The sequence below is a fragment of the Tachyglossus aculeatus genome, chromosome X1, assembly GCF_015852505.1.
Source record: "Tachyglossus aculeatus isolate mTacAcu1 chromosome X1, mTacAcu1.pri, whole genome shotgun sequence".
Classification (NCBI taxonomy): Eukaryota; Metazoa; Chordata; class Mammalia; order Monotremata; family Tachyglossidae; genus Tachyglossus; species Tachyglossus aculeatus.
The window spans coordinates 86557835-86580737 of NC_052101.1; the positions used below are offsets into that span (position 1 = coordinate 86557835).

General features: G+C 44.7%; 1 protein-coding gene and 1 non-coding gene across 6 annotated transcripts in view; one reads left to right on the forward strand and one right to left on the reverse strand.

Moving 5' to 3' along the window:
* The window catches only part of PRMT7 (protein arginine methyltransferase 7), a 75565-nt gene that overhangs the window by 33820 nt on the left and 18842 nt on the right, over positions 1-22903 (forward strand). For 4 of the 5 annotated variants that reach the window (XM_038772339.1, XM_038772342.1, XM_038772338.1 and 1 more), the window contains exons 7-14: positions 771-1012; positions 1439-1619; positions 9777-9904; positions 11391-11529; positions 15619-15702; positions 16934-16981; positions 18181-18270; positions 22051-22212. In XM_038772339.1, the coding sequence (XP_038628267.1) occupies positions 771-1012; positions 1439-1619; positions 9777-9904; positions 11391-11529; positions 15619-15702; positions 16934-16981; positions 18181-18270; positions 22051-22212 (1074 nt within the window). The remainder of the gene's footprint in view (positions 1-770; positions 1013-1438; positions 1620-9776; positions 9905-11390; positions 11530-15618; positions 15703-16933; positions 16982-18180; positions 18271-22050; positions 22213-22903) is intronic. The other variant, XM_038772341.1, reaches the window with a different exon arrangement.
* On the reverse strand, positions 3005-3142 carry LOC119920202. The gene has a single exon (XR_005447961.1). It is a non-coding gene; the product is annotated as a small nucleolar RNA SNORA7 (small nucleolar RNA).

Sequence of the window (22903 nt, forward strand, 5' to 3'; positions counted from 1 at the left end):
CAGTGGAAAGAGCACGGGCTTGGGAGTCAGAGGTCGTGGGTTCTAATCCTGACTCCCCCACTTGTCAGCTGTGTGACTTTGAGCAAGTCACTTAGCTTCTTTGTGCCTCAGTTACCTCGTCTGTAAAATGGGGGTGAAGACTGTGAGCCCCATGTGGGACAACCTGATTACCTTGTATCCCCCCCACCCAGTGCTTAGAACAGTGCCTGGCACATAGTAAGCGCTTAACGAATGTCATCATTTTTGTCTCCCCCTTCTAGACTGTGAGCCTGTTGTTGGGTAGAGACCATCTGTATATGTTGCCGATTTGTACTTCCCAAGCGCTTAGTACAGTGCTCTGCACACAGTAAGCGCTCAGTAAATACGATTGAGTGAATGAAAGAATGAATGGGAAAGAATGACTCGTTAATCATCAGAAGTTATTAGTGAGTGCCAATCATGCTCAATTTTTTTATGATATTTAAGTGCTTACTGTGTTCCAGGCACTATACTAAGCTCTGGGGTCGATACAAGCTTATCAGGTTGGACACAGTCTGAGTTCCCCGTGGGGCTCACAGTCTTAATCCCCAGATGAAGTAACTGAGGCACAGATAAGTTAAGTGGCTTGCCCAAAGTCAAACAGCAGACAAGTGGCGGGAGTCAGAATTAGAACCCAGGTCCTCCTGACTCATTTTATTCAGTTCTTCACTGTGTCTCCTGCAGGGAGACCTGCCTATTCTTCCCATTTTCTACATGAATTTGCTTTCTCCTTCTTTCTTTCCAACACTTAGGCAGAATGTGAGGCTGTGCCTCATAGGGCAACTGTGTATGCTCAACTGGTGGAGTCCAGAAGGATGTGGTCCTGGAATAAGTTGTTTCCCATTCACGTCCAGACAGGCGACAATCAGAGCATTCTTCTCTCCCCTTCGGAAATGGAGAACTGCCCTGGTGCTCCCTCGGTCTATGACATTCAGCTGAACCAGGTGCCAAGGGATGACTTCACCATCCTCAGTGATGTACTGACAATGTTCAGGTACTAACGACGCTTGCGTGATTAGTGAAATAAATTGCAGTGTCTCCCTTCAGCCTGGTTCAGCCAGCTTGCCCCTTACAAATGGTATCTCAGCACACCCATTACATTGTTACTCGTTAGCCGGTGGGTACCTTTGCGGATATCTTGAGAAATAAGTAAAACCAGTCCTTTTGCATCGGCAGTGGGCATAATTAAAGCAGTATGCTTTCAAAGACAGAATTTGAGGACGCTTCTAGATTTGTTTTAATAAGGGGGAAAAGGTTCTGCCAGGTGGCAGGAGCCACAGAGAAGGTGAGTCATTCTTTGACTTAAGTGTCTAATTCTGTTGCTGGATTTCTGCGAGTAGACACTGCAAGTATGTGCAGATGATTGAAGGAGTTCTATGGCTTTGAAAGACAATAGAGCTCATGGAATGTTCTTCTACAGTGTGGATTTCAGCAAACAAGTCCATAGCAAGCCAGCCTGCCACGTTGTTCAGTTTGAGTCAGTAGGATCTGGCAAAGCGCAGGTGGTTCTGTCGTGGTGGGATATTGACATGGACCCCGAGGGGAAGATAAAGTGCAGCATGGCTCCCTACTGGGTTCATTCTGACCCTACAAATATCCAGGTAAGAGACAAGAGGTAATGTTCATTTTTTTCTGCAACAGCTGTCTTTTTAACTCTGGTGGATCTTGGGTGTTGTGGTCCTTACATTTCTCCAATTAGGCCACAAGGATTTTCTCATCACTGCCCAACACTGAACCTCTCTGTGACCGAGGTCTTTAAGGACTAACAATTTTAGAGCACTGTCGTTACTGTCAAAGTAATGAGAGTGGGAAATTGAAGCATAGTTTACACTTGCCTGGGAATTCAGAGTGCTGGGCCAATATTGACCGATTAATCCTTGGTCAAGTCAGAGGTTGCATACAGTCGATATGCAAGGGGTTTTCAGTCTCAGTTCACTTTTCTCAGCCACATTTAAACTTAGTGAAAAACCATATCCTAGGCGGCAGCAGCGTTTTCAAGTGTGAAGCCGACAGACTAACTGGGTTTGTTCCCTCTTTACTATCACCCTCTTCGGAAAGACTGAGAATGGGTACTTCAGGCATTGTCTGCCACAGGAATCTCATTTTAGAACAGCAGTATATTCTGCTGGCAAAAGTAACAAAAGATGAGAGGGTAGAATTAGTTTTGATTTGAAGGTCAAATTTATTGGAGGCCCCTCTGGGTTTCTAGCCTGGCCTTTCATCAATTACCACCACCATCCTCTTTTCCTTGGTGAATTTGAAAGCTAGGGCCATGTTTCCCCGACAGGTTAGGTCAGAAAGTAAAGACCTTCAGGTAGAATTTATGTGGAGAGTTAGCAAAAGTTAGAGAGGCTTGGCCAGGACAGCAGGATTAATACTTGCATTCTTAGGAGAAGTGCTATAGATCTTTTAGCCTTATTCACCCAGAATTTCATTCTTTCATTCAATCATATTTATTGAGCCCTTACTTTGTGCAGAGCACTGTACTAAGCGCTTGGGAAGTACAAGTTGACAACATATAGAGTGGGTCCCTACCCAACAATGGGCTCACAGTCTAGAAGGGGGAGTCGTAGCATCAAACGAGGACATGATTTACCATTTCCTGAATAGTAATAATAATAATAATTGTGGTATTTGTTAAGCGCTTCCGATGTGCCAAGCACTGTTCTAAGCACTGGGGTGGATACAAGCTAATCAGGTGGGACACAGTCCCTGTCCCCCATGGGGGCTCCCAATCTTAATCACCATTTTGTTGTTGTTGTTGTCTTATGCTGTCGAGTCGTGTCCAACCCATAGCGACGCCATAGACACATCTGTCTCTCCCAGAATTCCCCACTTCCATCTGCAGTCGTTCTGGTAGTGTATCCATAGGGTTTTCTTGTTGAAAATATGGAAGTGGTTTACCATTGCCTCCTTCCGCTCGGTAAATGAGTGTCCGCCCTTGACTCTCTCCCATGCCGCTGCTGCTCAGCACAGGTGAGTTTTGACTTATAGCAGATTGCCTTCCACTCACTAGCCACTGCCCAAGCTAGGAATGGAATGGGTATGCCTCTGCTTGACTCTCCCTCCTGTAGTTGTGACTGGTAGAGTACTGGAAACTCTCCAGGTGCGACCCTGAGAGGGGAGTCCTCATTCTACAGACAAGATAACTGAGGTACAGAGAAGTTAAGTGACTTGCCCAAAGTCACACAGCAAGCAAGCAGCAGAGCCGGGATTAGAAACCATGTTCTCTGACTCCCCAGCCCCCTGCCCTTTCCACTAGACCATGCCGCTTCCCTGAATCACTACCATGACTTAAGATCCTCCTTAGGATCACCTTCATCTGGCAAGGCTCCAGCCAAGGTCACCTGGCTGTGGGCTCAGGATATTTCTGTATTTTCAGATCCTGAAAGGACAGATTCTTTCTAGGAGAGTCTCAGCAGGTATTAGGATGAATTGTCAAGGGGCCAAAAAAAGCCACACTACCGCATTTTCATTGGCCCAGTGTGCAAGTAATCCACAGTGTGACAATCACACCCATGGACACAGTCTCATCGACAGCAGTGTTGTCTTTAAAGTGAAGGCAACCCTGTCTTTTTCGCTCTAAAAGCACATGTGCATGTATGTACACACACACACAGAGTCATCTTGACTCTAAGGCAGTTTTCATTATGCAATTTGGATAGAACATGGGTGGAAAAATAGGGGAACATAATGCCTTTATGGCCATGAATTGGTCACAGCCTGGCTGGGATCATGTCTACCAACTCTATTGTATTGTTCTCTCTCAAGTGCTTACTACAGTGCTCTGCACACAGTAAGCATTCAGTAATTAACAGTGATGGATTGATGCAACCTTCTTGGAATCTCTGTATCCCTTCATTGCCATTGTATAGGAATTGGATTGTAATTGTTTAAAGATCACCCTTCCCATATGCTTACTGGAAGCCCTGAACTTTAAGCTTTTGCAGATCAGTTCCCTGTAAAATGCTAATAAATTTGCACAATGTTTTTGAATCAGAACTATGCAGACAGTTTGGAAAAAAACTTGGAAGACAGAATCCTGGATACCTTGAACTTCCTCCAGTGAATTGATTCAATTGTCTGCATTCCATCTTCCCCCTTTAACCCTTGGTTTAGCTAGTGGGCTTTTTTTTCAAGAATGCAGCTCTCACCTTGTAGCAGGAATGACTGTGTCTATTTAAGACTTTTGGTGTTTTATCCCATTTTACCCCTGTTTTCTGTCCTCCAATCCACTCTTCTAAAAACTCAGGTTAACCTCCCCGAAATCTGGATTGTATAGATCTGTCCACCAAACTCCATTTAGCTCTGCTGCTGCTGTTTGCTACCACGCTAAAGCAGCGTGGCTCAGTGGAAAGAGCCCGGACTTTGGAGTCAGAGGGCATGGGTTCAAATCCCGCTCTGCCAATTGTCTGCTGTGTGACTTTGGGCAAGTCACTTAACTTCTCTGGGCCTCAGTTCCCTCATCTGTAAAATGGGGATTAAGACTGTGAGCCCCCACCGTGGAACAACCTGATCACCTTGTAACCTCCCCAGCGCTTAGAACAGTGCTTTGCACATAGTAAGCGCTTAATAAATGCCATCATTATTATTATTATTACCACTGTATCAGCTTCTTTGCAGGCTTCCCCTCTCTGGTCCATGCTTCACTCTGCTGCCTGGATCACTTTTCTAATGAGAAGCAGTGGAAAGAGAACAGGCCTGGGAGTCAGAAGGACATGGGTCCAAATCTGACTCCTCTACTTGTGTGCTGTGACGTTGGGCAAGTCACTTAACTTCTCGATGCCTCAGTTACCTCATCTATAAAATGGAGATTGGGACTGTGAGCCCCACGTGGGACAGGGACTGTGTCCAACCCAATTTCCTTGTATCCACCCAGAGCTTAGAACTGTGCTTGACACATAGTAAGTGCTCAACAAATATCATCATTACCATTATTGTTATTAATCAAAAAAGAGCTTAGTCCACCTCGCCCTACTCCTCAAAAACCTCCAGTGGTTGCCCATCCATCTCCGTATCTAACAGAAACTCTTTACTGTTGGCTTTAACACACTCAATCAGCTCTCCTCCTACCTATCCTCACTCCTGTCTCACTCTTAGCCATCTCGCACACTTGGCTCCTCTAAAGCCAGCCCACTACTGGTAGAGACTAATCTACCTGTCTCGACTATGGGAGGGAGAGTCAAGCAGAAGCCTACCTATTCCATTCCTAGCTTGGGCAGTGACTAGTGCGTGGAAGACAATCTGCTAAAAGTCAAAACTCACCTGTGCTGGGCAGCAGCGTATGGGAGAGAGTCAAGGGCGGAGACTCAAGTTTATTGTGTGGAAGGAGGCAATGGTAAACCATGTCTGTATTTTTCCCAAGAAAACCCTACAGATGCATGACTAGAATGATTGCAGATGGAGTTGGAGCGTTCTGGGAGACACGTGCCCATGGAGTCGCTACAGGTTGGAGATGACTGGGCAGCATAAGACCAGCAACTCTTCCATCAGCCTAACCGCTGGTAGCAGGCATTGGTGCCATCCTGTCCCTGAGTCTCCTGGATGGGTGAAAAGAGAGAGGGAGAGAGAAAGAGAGAGATTTAAAAAAAGACAAATAAAAAATTAGACCTGATTTTATTCCAAATTAAAGCAAATTTTTTTAACCCCCCCCCAAATCCAATTCCTAATTTTATTTCATATCAAGGGTTATTTTTTTTCTGAAAGTTAGCCTTAGCCTCACTTAAGCATCTGAGTATTTCAAGGATTGGATTTTCATTTCACAGTTTATGTCTTTGAATTGTTCTATGTTACTGAAACTCTCAGTGGAATGAGTGTTAGCATTACAAGAACAGTCTCTATTTTTCAGATAGTGCTGTGCTTAAATGGAGCGATTTCCTGTATTTTACCAAGAAAAATAGCACTTAATGCTCTATTTGTCAGATTACTTTCAGTCATTAGCTGTTGCTGATGCCCACAATTTTAAGCTGAAGTGAGACATGCTCACGAACAACTTCCTCCCAGGGGCTGCCCATTATTTCACCATCTTCAGTCGAACTGACGGGTTGCCTAATGTTAGTGGCAAAGATTCAGCTGTTGGGCACCCCAGCTTCAACTTCAAAGTCTTGGGACAACTTTCTCGCATTGGGGCCGCTCCAGGGTTGAGGTTGGCTCTGGAAATGCACCTTAGGGCATGCAACTGCCCTGGATAATCTAGCCAGGGTCGGGCTGGTCCAGATCAATCAATCAATCAGTCAATTGATCTTGAGCGCTTACTGGGTGCAGAGCACTGGAATCTGGAGAATGCCACAGAGGTTGAGGGAATCTGGTCTTTATGGAAATTCTGAGGTACTCTGGATACCTGGCTGGCACCAGGCCCTCTTTAAAAGCAGTGTGGTCTAGTGGTAAGAGCCTGGGCCTGGGAGTCAGAGGACCTAGGTTTTAATCTTGGCTCTGCTATTTGTCTGCTTTGGGAGACCTTGGGCAAGTCAGTTCACTTCTCTGAGCCTCAGTTCCCTCATCTACAAATGGGGATTCAGTACCCATTCTCCGTCGTACCTAGACTGTAAGCCCCATGGGGCACCTGATTATCTCTTATCTACCCCAGCACTTAATAAGGTGTTTGGCACATAGTAAGCGCTTAACAAATACCACAATTATTAGAGCCTTGCAAGCCATTCTAAAACTCTACGGAACCCTGGAGCCGCCTCCCTCGAATGGAGAAGCTGCATGGCATAGTGGATGGAGCACAGGCCAGGGAGTCAGAAAGTCATGGGCTCCGATCCTGGTTCTGCCGCACGTCTGCTGTGTGACCTTGGGTAAGTCACTTAACTTCTCTGTGCCTCAGTAACCTCATCTGTAAAATGGGGATTAAGACTGTAAGACTCACGTGGGACAAGGGACTGTGTCCAACCCAGTTTCCTTGTGTCCAACCCAGTTTTCTTGTGTCTACCCCAGTGCTTAATACAGTACTTGGTGCGTAGTAAGCGCTTAACACATAACATTATTATTATTATTGTTCCCTAGGGCCAATCTGGATCTACCCAAACCACCAGGTTGATACTGGAGCCCCCTGCATATGCTCTGGTGGGCAGGGGTCCCTGAACAGCCCCAGTCTGATCATTTTTTCCTCTGCACTTTATTGGGCTGTCAATAATAACAATAATACTTGTTAAGTGCTTACTATGTGTCAAGTGCTGTTCTGAGCACTGGGGTAGATAATCAGATTGGACACAGTCCCTGTCTCACATGGGCCTCACAGTCTTAATTGCTGTTTTACAGATGGGGTAACTGAGGCACAGAGAAATGAAGTGATTTGTCCAAGGTCACACAGCAGACAATTGGCGGAGCTGGGATTAGGACCCACGTCCTTCTGACTCCCAGTCCCGAACTGTATTCACTAGGCCATACTGCTTCTCATCATGTCATCATCATCATCAATGGTATTTATTCAGAGCTTAATGTGTGCAGAGCACTGCACTAAGCACTGGGGAGAGTATAAAATCAATCAATCGTATTTATTGAGCGCTTACTGTGTGCAGAGCACTGTACTAAGCACTTGGGAAGTACAAGTCGGCAACACATAGAGACAGTCCCTACCCAACAGCGGGCTCACAGTCTATAAGGGGGAGACAGAGAACAAAACCAAACATACTAACAAAGTAAAATAAATAGAATAGATATGTACAAGTAAGATAAATAAATAGAGTAATAAATATACAAACATATATACAGGTGCTGTGGGGAAGGGAAGGAGGTAAGATGGGGGGATGGAGAGGGGGACGGGGGGAGAGGAAGGAAGGGGCTCAGTCTGGGTAGGCCTCCTGGAGGAGGTGAGCTCTCAGTAGGGCCTTGAAGGGAGGAAGAGAGCTAGCTTGGTGGATGAGCAGAGGGAGGGCATTCCAGGCCTGGGGGATGACGTGGGCCGGGGGTCGATGATGGGACAGACGAGAACGAGGCACGGTGAGGAGATTAGCGGCAGAGGAGCGGAGGGTGCGGGCTGGGTTGTAGAAGGAGAGAAGGGAGGTGAGGTAGGAGGGGGCGAGGTGATGGAGAGCCTTGAAGCTGAGGGTGAGGAGTTTCTGCCTGATGCGCAGATTGAGGTGGTAGACATGTTCTCTGCCCGCAACAAACTTATAGGCAAGACCCCTTCTGCAGGGAAGAGGGTTCCTAGAAGCAGAGAGTTTGCTTGGCCTTCCTGCTAGCTCACTGAAGGGTTTGAAAGTGCAGTCTCACTTGTTCCAGCAGGCAGGGAGGAGAAGCTATCTTCCTTCACGTGTGACAGATTGGGGAAAACTATAGCCTAGGGGTATTAAGTGAGATGGGAATATCACATAACTGGCTTGTTCTGGGACTGGAGCTAACATCCAGGGCTCCTCATTCATTCCATTGTATTTATTAAGCACTTACTGTATGTAGAGCACTATACTAAGTGCTTGGGAAAGTACAATGCAACAATAAACAGTTGCATTCCCTGCCCACAATGAGCTCCTGCATGCCTGTCTAATCGTTCTACATGCCTCCATGGGCCATTCAGAGAGAGACTGAACTAGAACGGGGGAGATAGCGCATACTATTCATTCTCTAGCCTTTAAACTTGTTCTGGGCAGGAAACGTGTCTACCAACTCTGTTGAATTGGGGTAATAATAATAATAATGATTGTGGTATTAAGTGCTTAGTATGTGTCAGACACTGTACTGAGCAGCGTTGCTCAATGGAAAGAGCATGGGCTTTGGAGGCAGAGGTCATGGGTTCAAATCCCAGCTCCGCCACTTGTCAGCTGTGTGACTTTGGGCAAATCACTTAACTTCTCTGTGCCTCAGTTACCTAATCTGTAAAATGGAGATTAAGACTGTAAACCCCCCATGGGACAACCTGATCACCTTGTAACTTCCCCAGCGCTTAGAACAGTGCTTTGCACATAGTAAGTGCTTAATAAATGCCATTATTATTATTATTACTACTAAGCCCTGGGGTAGATACAGGGTAATTGGGTTGGACACAGTCCCTGTCCCACATAGGGCTCACAATCTTAATCCCCATTTTCCAGATGAGGTAAGTGAGTCACAGAGAAGTTAAGTGACTTGCCCAAGGTCACACATTCATTCATTCATTCAATCGTATTTATTGAGCGCTTACTGTGTGCAGAGCACTGTACGAAGCGCTTGGGAAGTACAAGTTGGCAACATATAGAGACGGTCCCTACCCAACAGTGGGCTCACAGTCACATCAGACAAGTGGGATTAAAACCCAGGTCTTTCTCACTCCCAGGCCTGTGCTCTATCCACTAAGCCATGCTGTTTCTCTAAGTCTCCCAAGCGCTTAGTACAGTGCTCTGCACTCAGTAATCGCTTAATAAATACCATTGATCAATTTTTGGTAGGGTCTGTTTGAGAGACTTTGTAATTGTTCCTGTTGCTAGTAACCGTTTATAATTTATAATAATTATAAATACACTTGTTAAGCACTCAGTGTGTGTCAAGCCCAGTTCTAAGTGCAGGTGTGGATACAAGATAATCAAGAGGGAGTAGAAGTTAATCCCCATTTTACAGATGAGGAAACTGAGGCACAGAGAAGTTAAGTGACTTGTCCATGGTCCCACAGCAGACCAGCAGCAGAGCTGGGATTAGAACCCAGGTCCTCTGACTCCCAGGCCCGTGCTCTTTCCACTAGGCCACACTGCTTCTCATTTTTGTCATTTACCTCCCCTAAACAGCTTTTTTATTGTTAAGCTCTCAGGGTGTTTGGTTCATTTTGTTTTTGTGTTCAACTATTTTAGTGGCGTGATCATTGGATGCAATGTGTGTACTTCTTACCACGCGAGGATTTGATTGCCCAAGATGAGACACTCTACCTGGCTGCCCAGCGTGATGATTACTGTGTGTGGTACAACCTGCAGAAAACCAGGTAACCATTCCCCCAGGAGAGAGGAGCAGAGCTTAGCATCCCTGTGCTTGTTCAGAGTCAGTGTTTATGAAGAGTGTGAAGACAAGGGATTCCTACCTCCTGTCTCTCCAAACTCCAGTCCATACTTCACTCTGCTTTCCATCCGCCTACACATCAAACAGAAACTCCTTACCGTCGGCTTTAAAGTAATCAGTCGCTTTGCCCCCTCCTACCTTACCTCCCTGATTTCCTACTACAACCCAGCTCGCACACTTTGCTCCTCCAATGTCATCCTTACTCACTGTACCTTGATTTCATCTATCTTGCCACTGACCTCTCGCCCACTTCCTGCCTCTGGCCTGGAACGCCCTCCCACTTCATATCCGAAAGACGATCATTCTCCCCTCCTTCAAAGCCTTATTAAAATCACATTTCCTCCAAGTGGCCTTTCCCGACAGAGCCCTACTTTCCACTTTCGCCACCCCTTTCTGCATCGCCTTTGCATTTGGATTTGATTCACCCCTCCCTCAGCCCCACAGTACTTATGTACATATCTGTACTTTATATTAATATGTGCATCTCCCTCTAGGCTGTAAACTCACTGTGGGCAGGGAGCTTGTCTACCGACTCTGTTATACTGTACTCTCCCCAGTACTTAGTACAGTGCTCTGCACACTGTAAGCGTTATATAAATACAATTGATGGAGTGTTGATTGATTGGAAGGACTCTTGAGGGCAGGGATCATGTCTACCAGTTCTATTGTATGGTACTCTCTGGAGCGCTTAGTACAGTGCCCTGCACAGAGTAAGTACTCAATAAATGCCATAAATTGGTTGATTAAATGATTGACTTCCCATTTTAGGCCCTAGGGAATGTTTATGAAGCAGCGGAAGCAGTGTGGCCCAGTGGAAAGAGCACGGGCTTGGGAGTCAGAGGTCATGGGTTCTAATCCCGGCTCCGCTGCTTGTCAGCTGTGTGACTTTGGGCAAGTCACTTAACTTCTCTTTACCTCAGTTACCTCATCTGTAAAATGGGGATTAAGATTGTGAGCCCCACGGGACAACCTGATCACCTTGTATCCACCCCAGTGCTTAGAACAGTGCTTCGCACGTAGTAAGCGCTTAACAAATGCCGTCATTATTATTACTACTGGTCCATAAAAACATCAAGCTTAGCTAGTGTAAGCATGATTCTGGTGCCAAATGTGTGTTTGCCCAGGTGGCTTTGGGCCCGAAGAAGTTTGTTGAAAGTTTAGGTGTTTGGTCATTATGTATGAGAGCAGAAATGCATGATAAGCAGTACATTGGAAGAGGTCATAATAATAGTGTGGTACAAACTATTACCAAACCCCTCCCCATCAGGAAGTGGGGTTTTTCTTGTAGGGTTAATTGCTTGCTGCGTAATCAAAGCCAAGCATGACCTGTAAAATTTGACATGGAACATGCTAGACCAGATATAAAAGGGGTAAAGTGCCTGGCAAGTTCCCATTGCTCATGTCTCTATTAGGTATGAAGCAATCAGGAGTGACTCCCACGGAGAGCGCCCAGTGTGTGAATGTCAGGCTCACTTGCTTTGGAACCGGCCTCGGTTTGGAGAGCTCAATGACCAGAACAGGACGGACCAGTATGTCCAGGCTTTAAAGACGGTGAGTCTCCCCTCATCAGTGTTCTTGAGTAGTTCACGCTTTCCTCATAAGGGAAGTGGGAGTGGATTGTGCTGCCATCTTTCCCTACAGGTTCTTCCTCGGGGGCCTAGCTTTTCTTGCCTTGTCCAGATACCGAGAATTTACTCTGTGACTGTCTCAAAAAGAAGCCATCCCAGTAGAATACCAGTCTGCACTCTCAGTTATGCAGTTTGGCAGTTTGAGAAGGTAGAACAGTTGAGGGAATGTAGGGAACCAATTCCCCCAAGGCCATTGGCAACACACACTGTTGAACTGCAGGCTTCACTGGGCCCTCCTTAACAACGGGGTTGTGTATCCAAAGGCATATCCAAACTCTTGAGTGATTCATTCATTCATTCATTCAGTCAGTCAGTCATATTTATTGAGCACTTACTAAGCGCTTGGGAGAGTACAATATAACAATAAACAGACAAATTCCTTGCCTACAATGAGCTTACAGTCTGGAGGGGGAGACAGACATTAATATAAATAAATATCAATTAATTGATAATAGTATTAATAGTATTTATGAAGGGGATGCTCAGTAAACGTCAGTGATCAACAAGGGAGGAACAGGAGAGCAAGCATCAAAAATGAGGTGGAAGAATGTGGGTTTTTTAAAAAAAAGTTGCTGCTGTGGGGAACCCACAAGTTTGGGTTTTTGAGTCAACCAGAGGGAAAAAGATTTTCCATTAATCAGAGCTCAATTTTCAGCAGCTTTCAACTTACTGTGAACATGGTGAACCAAGTGTTATTTCTAAAGACTCTCTCTGTGTTTGGCAAATTTGCTTTTCTCTCCTGCAGACTGCCTAGTTAATCAGGAGCCTAATATCGCTAGCTAGGGGGTTGCATTCTTGTGGAACCCTGAGATATGGAAAGTTCACACCGTAGAACTCACCCTATCCCTGTTGCTTCCCACACACGAATACAACTGTTTCGTACTATGCCGTGTCTCATTGTATCCAGACAGATGTGTATTGTTGGAAGAATGTCTAATTCTGCCAATGCGTTGAATACAAAATGGGTAATGAAAATATGCACTATGGCAAGACCAAAGGACCAAATGTACATGTAATTTAATTCCAAATTTTTTTTTAATGGTATTAGTTAAACACTTACTATGAGCCAGGCGCTGTACTAAGCACTGGGGTAGTTGAACACAGTCCATGGGGCTCACAGTCTTCATCCCCATTTTACAGATGAGGTAACTGAGGCCCAGAGAAGTTAAATGGCTTGCCCAAGGTCACACAGCAGACGAGTGGTGGAGCTGGGAGAAAAACCGAGGTCCTTCTGACTCCCAGACCCGTGCTCTATCCAAAAAGCCATTCTGCTTCTCAATTTGAGTTGCTTCTGTGCCAGTTTGGGCTTTGAGGGGTGGGTATCAATGGGATAGTTGAGAATTCAAATTTGTAAATTATTCCTTCCTCATCTCCACTGCCTGTAATCATGAACCCTGCAGCATTGTGACCTGTTTCCTGACCATGTCTGCCTCTCCACATCCCACCCCTCTATTTTGGGGAACCTCTGCCCTAGATTATGGTGCTTCAAAACCTTTATTTCAGATTATTTAAATGGTGCAGCATTGGATTTTGGGGGACTAAAGGTGCACACAAGATATAAACTCATTCTTACTCATTTTTTTTGTATATTCATTCAATCGTATTGAGTGCTTACTGTGTGCAGAGCACTGTACTAAGCGCTTGATATTTGTATTTTGTATTTGCTAAGTGCTTACCTTGTGTCAAGCACTGTTCTAAGCGCTGGGGTTAAGCAGTCCAGAGAGAGTCCCTGACCCACATAGAGCTCCCAATCTAAGAAGGCAGGAAAATGGGTATTGAATCCCCATTTTACAATTGAGGAAACAGGCATAGAGAAGTTAAGTGACTTACCCAAGGTCACACAGCCGGCAAGTGGCAGAGCTGGGATTAGAACCCAGTCCATCTGGCTACCAGGCTCGTGGTGTGTCCCCTAGGCCTTGCTGCTTCCCTCATTAGCCTTTGTAGTTACTTTTGTTGTTAGTTTTGTTGGTTTTAGTTGAACAGGATTAATTATGTACAGAAAGATTGGATGTTGGGGAGGTGGCGAAAGGGAGGCCTTAATTTAAGATGCTGGTTTTACCTAACCATTTCTCCTCTCACTCTGTGTCCTTAGGGAATGGGTTGAGGGTTTTGAAATTGGTCTCCGTGTCACTTTCGTGCCATTCCCGAATCTTAAAGGATGGAGTCAGGAACAGGATTGATTTGAAATTGGTAGAGCCCTTTCAGCAGAAAAATGGGCCCTGAGGTGTCCAGAAAATTTGCCTAGGGGTCAGGAATGGCAAAGTCCCTTCTCCCCTCATCTCTCTTCGGATTCATTTCTAATCTCAGCAGGGCAGTGAGACAAAACTAGAAGGGAGGTACAAAGGGGTAGTTGGCCTAGACTCATAGGAGAGTCAGTCAGTCAGTCAGTCAATTGCATTTATTGAGTGCTTACTGTATGCAGAGCACTGTACTAAGTGCTAGGGAGTATTGTAGTAACAATACAACAGACACGTTCCCTGCCCACAACGAGCTTACTGTCTAGAAGGAGGTGACTTGGGGATGGAACTTTGTTAGACCCCTGCCTTAGTGCTTTCTCCTGGCCCCTTTCCATCCCTTCCTCACCCTGGGTACAGTCAATCAATCAATTGTATTTATTGAGCGCTTACTGTGTGCAGAGCACTGTACTAAGCGCTTGGGAAGTACAAGTTGGCAACATATACAGTCCCTACCCAACAGTGGGCTCACAGTCTAAAAGGGGGAGACAGAGAACAAAACCAAACATACTAACAAAATAAAATAAATAGAATAGATATGTACAAGTAAAATAAATAAATAAATAGAGTAATAAATATGTACAAACATATATACATATATACAGGTGCTGTGGGGAAGGGAAGGAGGTAAGATGGGGGGGATGGAGAGGGGGACGAGGGGGAGAGGAAGGAAGGGGCTCAGTCTGGGAAGGCCTCCTGGAGGAGGTGAGCTCTTAGTAGGGCCTTGAAGGGAGGAAGAGAGCTAGCTTGGCGGGTGGGCAGAGGGAGGGCATTCCAGGCCCAGGGGATGACGTGGGCTGGGGGTCGATGGCGGGACAGGCGAGAACGAGTTACGGTAAGGAGATTAGCGGCAGAGAAGCGGAGGGTGCGGGGTGGGCTGTAGCAGGAGAGAAGGGAGGTGAGGTAGGAGGGGGCAAGGTGATGGAGAGCCTTGAAGCCCAGGGTGAGGAGTTTCTGCCTGATGCGCAGATTGATTGGTAGCCACTGGAGATTTTTGAGGAGGGGAGTAACATGCCCAGAGCGTTTCTGGACAAACACAATCTGGGCAGGATCCCCTAATCTCAGAACCCCAAGGAAGCATAGGTGTTACATAAAGGTAGACCCATTTTGAAGAAATTGTCTACAAATGCTTACTGTTGTGAGCCTTATTGTTATTATTAATAGTAATAATTATAATTGTGGTTCTTAAGTGTTTACTGTGTGCCGAGCACTGTACTAAGCACTGTGGAAGACAGTGCTTAGACATAAGATAATCAAGTTGTACAAAGTCCCTGTTCCACATCGGGCTTATGACCTAAGTGGGGAGGGAGAATGGGTAGTGATGAATCCCCATTTTACAGATGAGGAAACTGAGGCACAGAGAAGTTAAGTGAGTTGTCCAAGGACACACAGCAAGCAAGTGGTGGAACCTGGTATTAGAACCCAGGCCCTCTGATTCCCAGTCCCATTCTTTTTCTACTAGCTCGTACCGCTTCAGTATTAAGAGCTATTGGGAGGCTTGTGGTGATTTCAGTCAAAAGGTTCAAAAGCACAATGCCCTGTCCTAAGAGCCATGGAGGATGCCATGAATTGCACTGATACAGTTGCACTAAGACCTTCTAAACTGTGTCTTCTGAGGGAAAAGGCGTACATTTTCACAGCTGACTTTATCCACGTCCCTTCTTTTTGCCATTTTTTTTCTTTTTCAAAGCCTTGGATTGTGACTGCCTTTACATGGTATTTTCAGGGAAACTGTATCTTCAGGGAAATGATACGACTTTTCTGAGTTTTTCCATTAGGTGGTGAAAACAGACAGTGTTTGTCTCTGCATCAGTGATGGCAGCCTGCTTCCCGTCCTGGCTCACTGTCTAGGAGCAGAACAGGTAACCAACTGGCTCTCTTCCTGTTTGTTCTTGTTCAGTTGTATGTTGAGGTTGACAGCTACATGGAAACATTTTCCAAAGTTACTCACGGTACATTTTTTTCTTGGAGGAAATTTTTTGTAATGTTGACAGCTTTAACAACTGTAACCCCCAGCACCAAATGTAAATCTTGTTTTTCTGCTTAGGCAGTTTTAGGGTTGTGATTATTAAGCAGAGCTCAGTGGTATTTATTGAGCATTTATGGTGTGTTGAGAACTGTCCTACACGCTAGGGAGAGCACAGTGCAATAGAGTTTCTAGACACGATCCCTGCCCACAAGGAACTTAAAGTAAATTACAGATAAGGCTATGCCAGAGTAGAAGAATATGTACATAACTGCTAGGGGGCAGAGGGTGGGATGAATATCAAGTGCTTAGAGGGTCCAGATCCAAGTGCATAGGCAGTGCAGAAGGGAGGGCAAACGAGGGCTTAGTTGGGGAATGCCTCTTGGAGGAGATGTGATTTTAGGAGAGCTTTGAAGGTGGGGAAAGTGGTGGTTTGTTGGATATGAAGGGGGAGAGAGTTCCAGGCCAGAGCGAGGACGTGGGCAAGGGGTCGGTGGTGAGACAGATGAGCTCAGGGTATGGTGAGTAGGTTGCCATTAGAGGAGTTAAGGGTGCAGGTTGGGTTGTAATAGGAGACCAGCGAGGTAAGGGAGGAGGGGGAGAGCTAATGGAGTCCCTTAAAGCTGAACGAGCACAGCTCCGGAGCATGGCTTTAATCCTGGCTCCACTGCTTGTCTGCTGTGTGACCATAGGTAAGACTCTTAACTTATTGGTGCCTCAGTTTCTCATCTGTAAAATGGGGATAAAATACCCATTCTCCCTCCTCCTTAGACTGCGAGTCCCGGATGGAACAAGGGACTGTGTCCGACCTGATTAACTTGAATCTACTCCAGTCCATAGCACAGAGCTCGGCACAGAGGAAATGCTTAATAAATACCATCATTATTGTCATTCATTGGTTTTCACTGGATATTTTTCCCATCTGTGAAATGGGGGAAAATAGTCTCTGCAGCGTGTATGAACAGCAATGTGATACTGGGATGGGTAGGTACACTTTAGTTGGTGATTAGACGACTTGTGTTTAGGTAATGATCTTATAACAATTTCATTATGGCCAACTTTCTAATTTATCTTCCAAATTCTGATCAGTGAATGTTTGTGACCAACGACCCAGCATTCTCTTTTAGGTATTTACAATAGAGAACTCAGCGGTATCTCATCGACTCATGAAAAAAGTAAGTGATAAATGGTATTAAATAATCAGTGAACTTGAATGGTTAACCAGGAGCAAAGATCATTGCCCTGGGAGAAAATGCATCCAGTATTGAGCTCTTTGATTTGTTTCTTTGGTAAGGCCACGCCACCATTGCCCTGCCCTTGACCCACTCTCTGTAATTTTTAATTCGCTGCCAGAGCAGCTTTCTTGCCCCACCACCCCTTCTTGCAGCTGGGTATGGGTAGTGATCCCCGCTGACAAAAGCTAGAGCTCGCCAGGCCTGCACCTGATCCCCACCCATCCCCAGAATCTCCAGGACCCCATCCCCGCCCCTTGACAGATTACAGCACGACCAGGGAAGGGGGAATAGTGGGAGGGGGGGGTACCACGACCATACCCGATCCCCAGAAGCTCTTGAGGACGTCCAGGCTCTTCTCGGTATTGCTTAAACCTCTCCCCACCCGGCTCTGACAAGGCAGGTCAGGAGACGGCGCCCAGCTTGGCGGAAGATGCAGACAAAGCCAAGAGGGTATAAATATCTATTAACTTTCCCTCTTACTTCTTCATTTACCATCCTGTGTCACCGGCCCGGGATGAGACACACTGGCCCGGGCAGGACAGTGGCAACCACCTGGCATGGGTTGGACATGCTGATTCATCCCCAGGGTTGTGTTCAGCTGGGCAGGGTTGCACAACATCAGAGGGAACAGCTCCAGTGCCACCCATTTCCCTCTCAGGTTTTCACCCTATGTGTGACAGCCTACATCCTCCTAATCCCACACTTTATTCTGGAGCCCAGGACTGCCGCCCTTAAAACCCCTGAAATAATCCACCGTGGCCATGTCCAGTAAATTCTATGCTTCAGACCTTGCAAGAGCTATATTTCTTTTTGAGTTTAAGTAGTTTATTTGTCTGTCTCCCCCTTCCAGACTGTGAGCCCACTGTTGGGTAGGGACCGTCTCTATGTGTTGCCAACTTGTACTTTTCAAATGCTTAATACAGTGCTCTGCACACAGTAAGCGCTCAATAAATACAATTGAATGAATGAATAATATGGTAGTCTCATTCTTAAAACATTATGATCTTTTTATATTAAATAGCTTTAGTCCCTGCAGTTTAGAGGAAGGGTAGGCAGCTAACTAAAAAATAGCTTAGAAAAAAATAACCTCGAGACGGTAAAAATGAAGAAAATCATCCACTTTCCTTTCTTTCTCTCAGATTTTTAAAGCCAACCATTTGGAGGAAAAAATTAGTGTAATAGAGAAACGTCCTGAATTGCTAATCCCTGCTGATTTGGAGAATAAAAAAGTAAGTAACAGGAACTCTGCATCTGTGTGCCTTGAAAGGCTCAAAATTTCACATCTCATTTATTGTGGATCCCAGTAGTAGCTGATCATTTAGAGGGTTCTGTGAGCAAGCATACAAGCAAAATCTCTGTCTGAGATGCCCAAAGAAAGTATTTTTGGTAAAGACAGGTTCAAAACCATCTATTTGAACACTTTTGGTTTTATTTTGCTTTTGTTTTCATGATTCACATCTATTTGCATGACAAGTATTGCTTCAGTAATTCTACTCATTTCCCTTGTTTGCAAATGCAACAAATGGCTAAACAAACACTTGGCATCCCATTTACCTGTTGGTGTTTTGACCACTGCTTAATTTTTATGGAATCAGACTCCAGCACAAATCCAGAATTGAGCATTATCCAGTTCTTGGTCCTGAGGTGAGGTATTTAACACATGGACTGCAAATTTGAAATTAATGTGCTCATCCACATTTGCATGTAGTCCTAATAATTTTAATCTCATGCATGCATATATAAAAATGAATTGGCTAAAGATGAATGTTTCCAGAAGACTTTAACTGATAAAGGAGGATTTCTCTTAATTGTAATAATCAATGTTGAAAGCAAAACTTCTGGAAACTCTTTTATGACTAAAATGACTAAAGTAGTGCTAGGGGGTATTTTCATGAGCGCAACATAGACTCTGGTTTTGAGGAACATTTAAAGAAAGTTCCTTTTGCTCCCTTAAGCCTCTGATGACAATAATGTTCAGTTTGATGTAATATTATTTTCAAAGTGTTTTTGGAAAGTAATAATTGGTGTCAGTTTTTCTAAGTATAAGAGTGAAGCATGCAATTCATTTTGACCACTTGATTCAATTATTTCTTAGGTGTCTACCTAGGTGTCTACTATGATTATCAGATGCCTCTGAACTTTTCAAATATTAGTTTATCCCAAGCCACATTTTGATAATTATTTTTAAACTTTTGTTTAAAAATGTGCTGTATGATGGTCAGTTTTGATGTGAGCTCTGTTTGTTCGAAACATTCAAAGGTCCTGTTGAAGGTTGCCAAGGGAAGGGCAGAGAAGGAAAGAAGAAACTACATCATTAGCCAGGAAGCAAAGGGGCTGACTCATGACCTTTTTGCATCCATTAAAGGGTGGTCCTGGGTTGAGCCAAGCCCCCCAAGTTCTCTTGGTGTAGAGGCAGAGAATGATCTCTTTTTTTTTCTCCTGGTCTTTCATCTGCCTCTGTGGAGCTGGCTCTTTTGGAGCTTTCTGGTGTAAATTTCAGTTTGTGATTTGAAATCTCTGTTTGAATGTACTTTCTTCCACTCCCTTTCAATTAAAATGTTATTTGTCAGAAGACATATGCAGCCAGAGTTTTATAGTCCTTCAGAGTAGACAGGTATTCTGTGTACTTTCAGAATCTGGCCAGATTCTTCACCCCCATTATTCCTTTTGATTGCCTGGACTGTTGAAGGGCTACTAGTGATTTTGATTGTAGGTACTGTTCACAAGATGGCTCCTGTCTCACAAACAAATTGGTCCAACTAGCTGATGATTTAACTCCAAAAAAATTTCTACACTTTCACCTGAAGCTAAATATTTACCAAATAGCTTGGTGAATGTTTGAAAATCGCTCTAAGCTTAATAACACATGTTTGTATCGTACAGAGTGCCTGACAGTTCATGTTCTTGTTGACTAAAATATCAGTTGTGGGAAATGTCTGTAACATGCAGTAAGTAAGGGATATTTTCACCATTTTGGATATTTGAAACCATAGCCCTCATTCATCACTATCCATTGCTATGCAAAGAGTGTCTTTTATCAATTATTTCCATTACTTACCCTAAAACTGGAATAATAGTAGTCCTACTTGCCTGGGGCATAAAAAAAGCATCTACAAAATCAGTAATAACTGATGCTAACAATTATTATTTGGTCCTAATATAGCAAGCATTGTACTAAGCACTGTGAAGAGACATGAACATTAATTCAGACAGTGACCCTGGCCCACAGGGCTCACGATCTAAGATAGTGGTAGAAGTGGAGGAAATGGACACAGGAAAAAAAAAGACAGGCTAAATGCAATAATCCTGAAACATCAGCAAGAGGAAAAAAATTGTTCACTCCCCATCTCCCCAGGCTCCTCAGGACTCTAGTCCAGGCCCCCCTATTTGGGCAGCTGTAAACCTCCCAATAGTCCAGACGTGGACAAGTCCCCTGCTAGATTGGGTGGGAAGGGGGAAATGCGTACAAGTCTCAGGCAACCCACACTGAACCCTGGGGTCCCGATGAAGGGGGAACGCCAACTGCTGTACTGCAAGGATCTCAATGCTTCTGCCCGCTGTCTGTTCCTGCTTGTCCTCCCCGATATCATCCAGGTCCAGGCATTTTTTTTTTCCTCAGCCATCAGAATAGGTCACCTAAATTTGCACCACTGGTTGTCTGCAGCATCAAGACTTTCATCAGTAATACAGTTTATTTTTAGGTCTTTCTTTTATTTTGGGGTATTGATTATATACCTCTGGCAAATATGTTTTTAAATAATGAATCCATTTCAGCATAGGCTTTGCTCCAGGACAAAATTTTCTTCAGAGTGACTTTTTTTGATAGCACTGGTGTAAATGCAAGTTAGGTTGAATATGGTCCCTATCACACATGGGGCTCCCAGTCTAAGTAGGAGAGGGAACAGGTGTTGAATCCACATTTTGCAGTTGAGGAAACTGAGGCACAGAGAAGTTAAATGACTTGCCCAAGGTCACACAGCAGGCAAGTGGTGGTGGAGCTCAGATCAGAACCCAGGGCTTCTGGCTCCCAGGCCTGTGCTCTCTCCACTAGGCCACAGTACTTCCCAAACATGTTGGGCTGGCACATGTTTTAGGTCTAATCCAGCACAAACAAAATTACAAACTGAGCCTTCTTTATTTCCCTTTTGTCCCGATTGGATCTGCATTTCAACCATGGTTGGTTCTCGATATGGTATTAAAGGAACAGCGTTTAAACATTCATCATGTAAGTTTCGGCGTGGGAAACTAGCCCACCAAATAGATTTGGAGTAGATTTTGCCGAAATTTTTAGGCAGCCATGTTTCCACATGATCATAATTTCATCATTGATGTTATTTGTTGTCCTGAAACTTTGAAGTCTGTGTTTGCTAACAGTCAATCTTTCACAAACACTGACCATCTTAAACCTTGAACCAAAAAAGCTCTTGTATAAAAACCCTATTATCAAATATGACTTGAGAAGTCTTAGAGGAAAAGAGCACACATTTACCCAGACTCCACCGTGAAACGTGGTTCTTTTTGATGGAACGGTCCCATCTTTTTTTCATCCTTGTGCGGCAAAGTGGAAGTACCATTCATTTGTCTTTACTAAGATGTCTGAATTTCTTTCCTGTCACCAGATTTGGTTATGGGTTTGAGCTGGTGGGCAGCACTTCCGCCACAAGACTTGTAGGTTGAAGTGGCTGGTTTTGGCTTGTCCAAACATATTGTCAGCATTTTGTCTGCTCTGTGACCTTAGGCAAGTCATTTAACTTCTCTGTGCCTCAGCTACCTCATCTGTAAAACAGGGATGAAGACTGTGAGCCACATGTGGGACTGTGTCCAACCTGATTAGCTTGGATCTATCCCAGCACTTAGTACAGTGTCCTGCACATAGTAAGGGCTTAACAAATACCATAAAAAACAAAAGTTTGGCATTGAGGGGGTGTTTTTAAATGTCATCTCCCCCACCCATCAGTTGAAATGGGTAGGCCCAGCCTTACTTGTTTCTTATATCTCCACCTGTCTAGGTCTCAGTTCTTCTGGCAGAACCGTTTTTCACCACAAGCCTATTGCCATGGCACAACCTCTATTTCTGGTACGCCAGGACAGCTGTGGCACAGCACCTGACCCCGGATGTCACGGTTTTCCCACAGTCCGCCTCCCTCCACATGGTGGTCGTGGAATTCAAGGTAATGCTGCACGCTGGCATCTCGTGTGTTAAGTAATCAAACCACGGTATTTTGGGGTGCTGAGTGCAGAGAACTGGACTAAGTGCTCGAGGGTGGGGATTGTGTCTATTTTATTGAACTCTCCCAAGTGCTTGGTTCAGTGTGTTGCCTACAGTAGATGACCACTAAATGATTGATTAAGAACTGCTGAGACTGGGATTTTTCCATCAGCATGTAATTAGTCAGTCAGTCAACCAGGGGTATTTTTTGAGCATTTACTGTATGCAGAGCACTGTACTAATTCATTCAATCATTTATTGAGTGCTTACTGTGTGCAGAGCACAGTACTAAGCGCTTGGGAGAGTACAGTGTAATAGTAAGCAGGCACATTCCCTGCCCACAATGAGCTTATAGTCTGGAGGGGGAGAATCTTGGGAGAGTACAACAGAGTTGTATTCATTCATTCAATTGTATTTATTGAGCGCTTATTGTGTGCAAAGCACTGTACTAAGTGCTTGGGAGAGTACAATATAACAGACACTTTCCTACCAGCAACCAGCTCACAGTCTGGAGGGAGAGACAGACATTAATACAAATAAATAGATAAATAAATTACAGATATATGCATATGTGCTGGGAGGATGGGAGGGAGGATGAAAAATAATAATGATGGTATTTGTTAAGCGCTTACTATGTGCAAAGCACTGTTCTA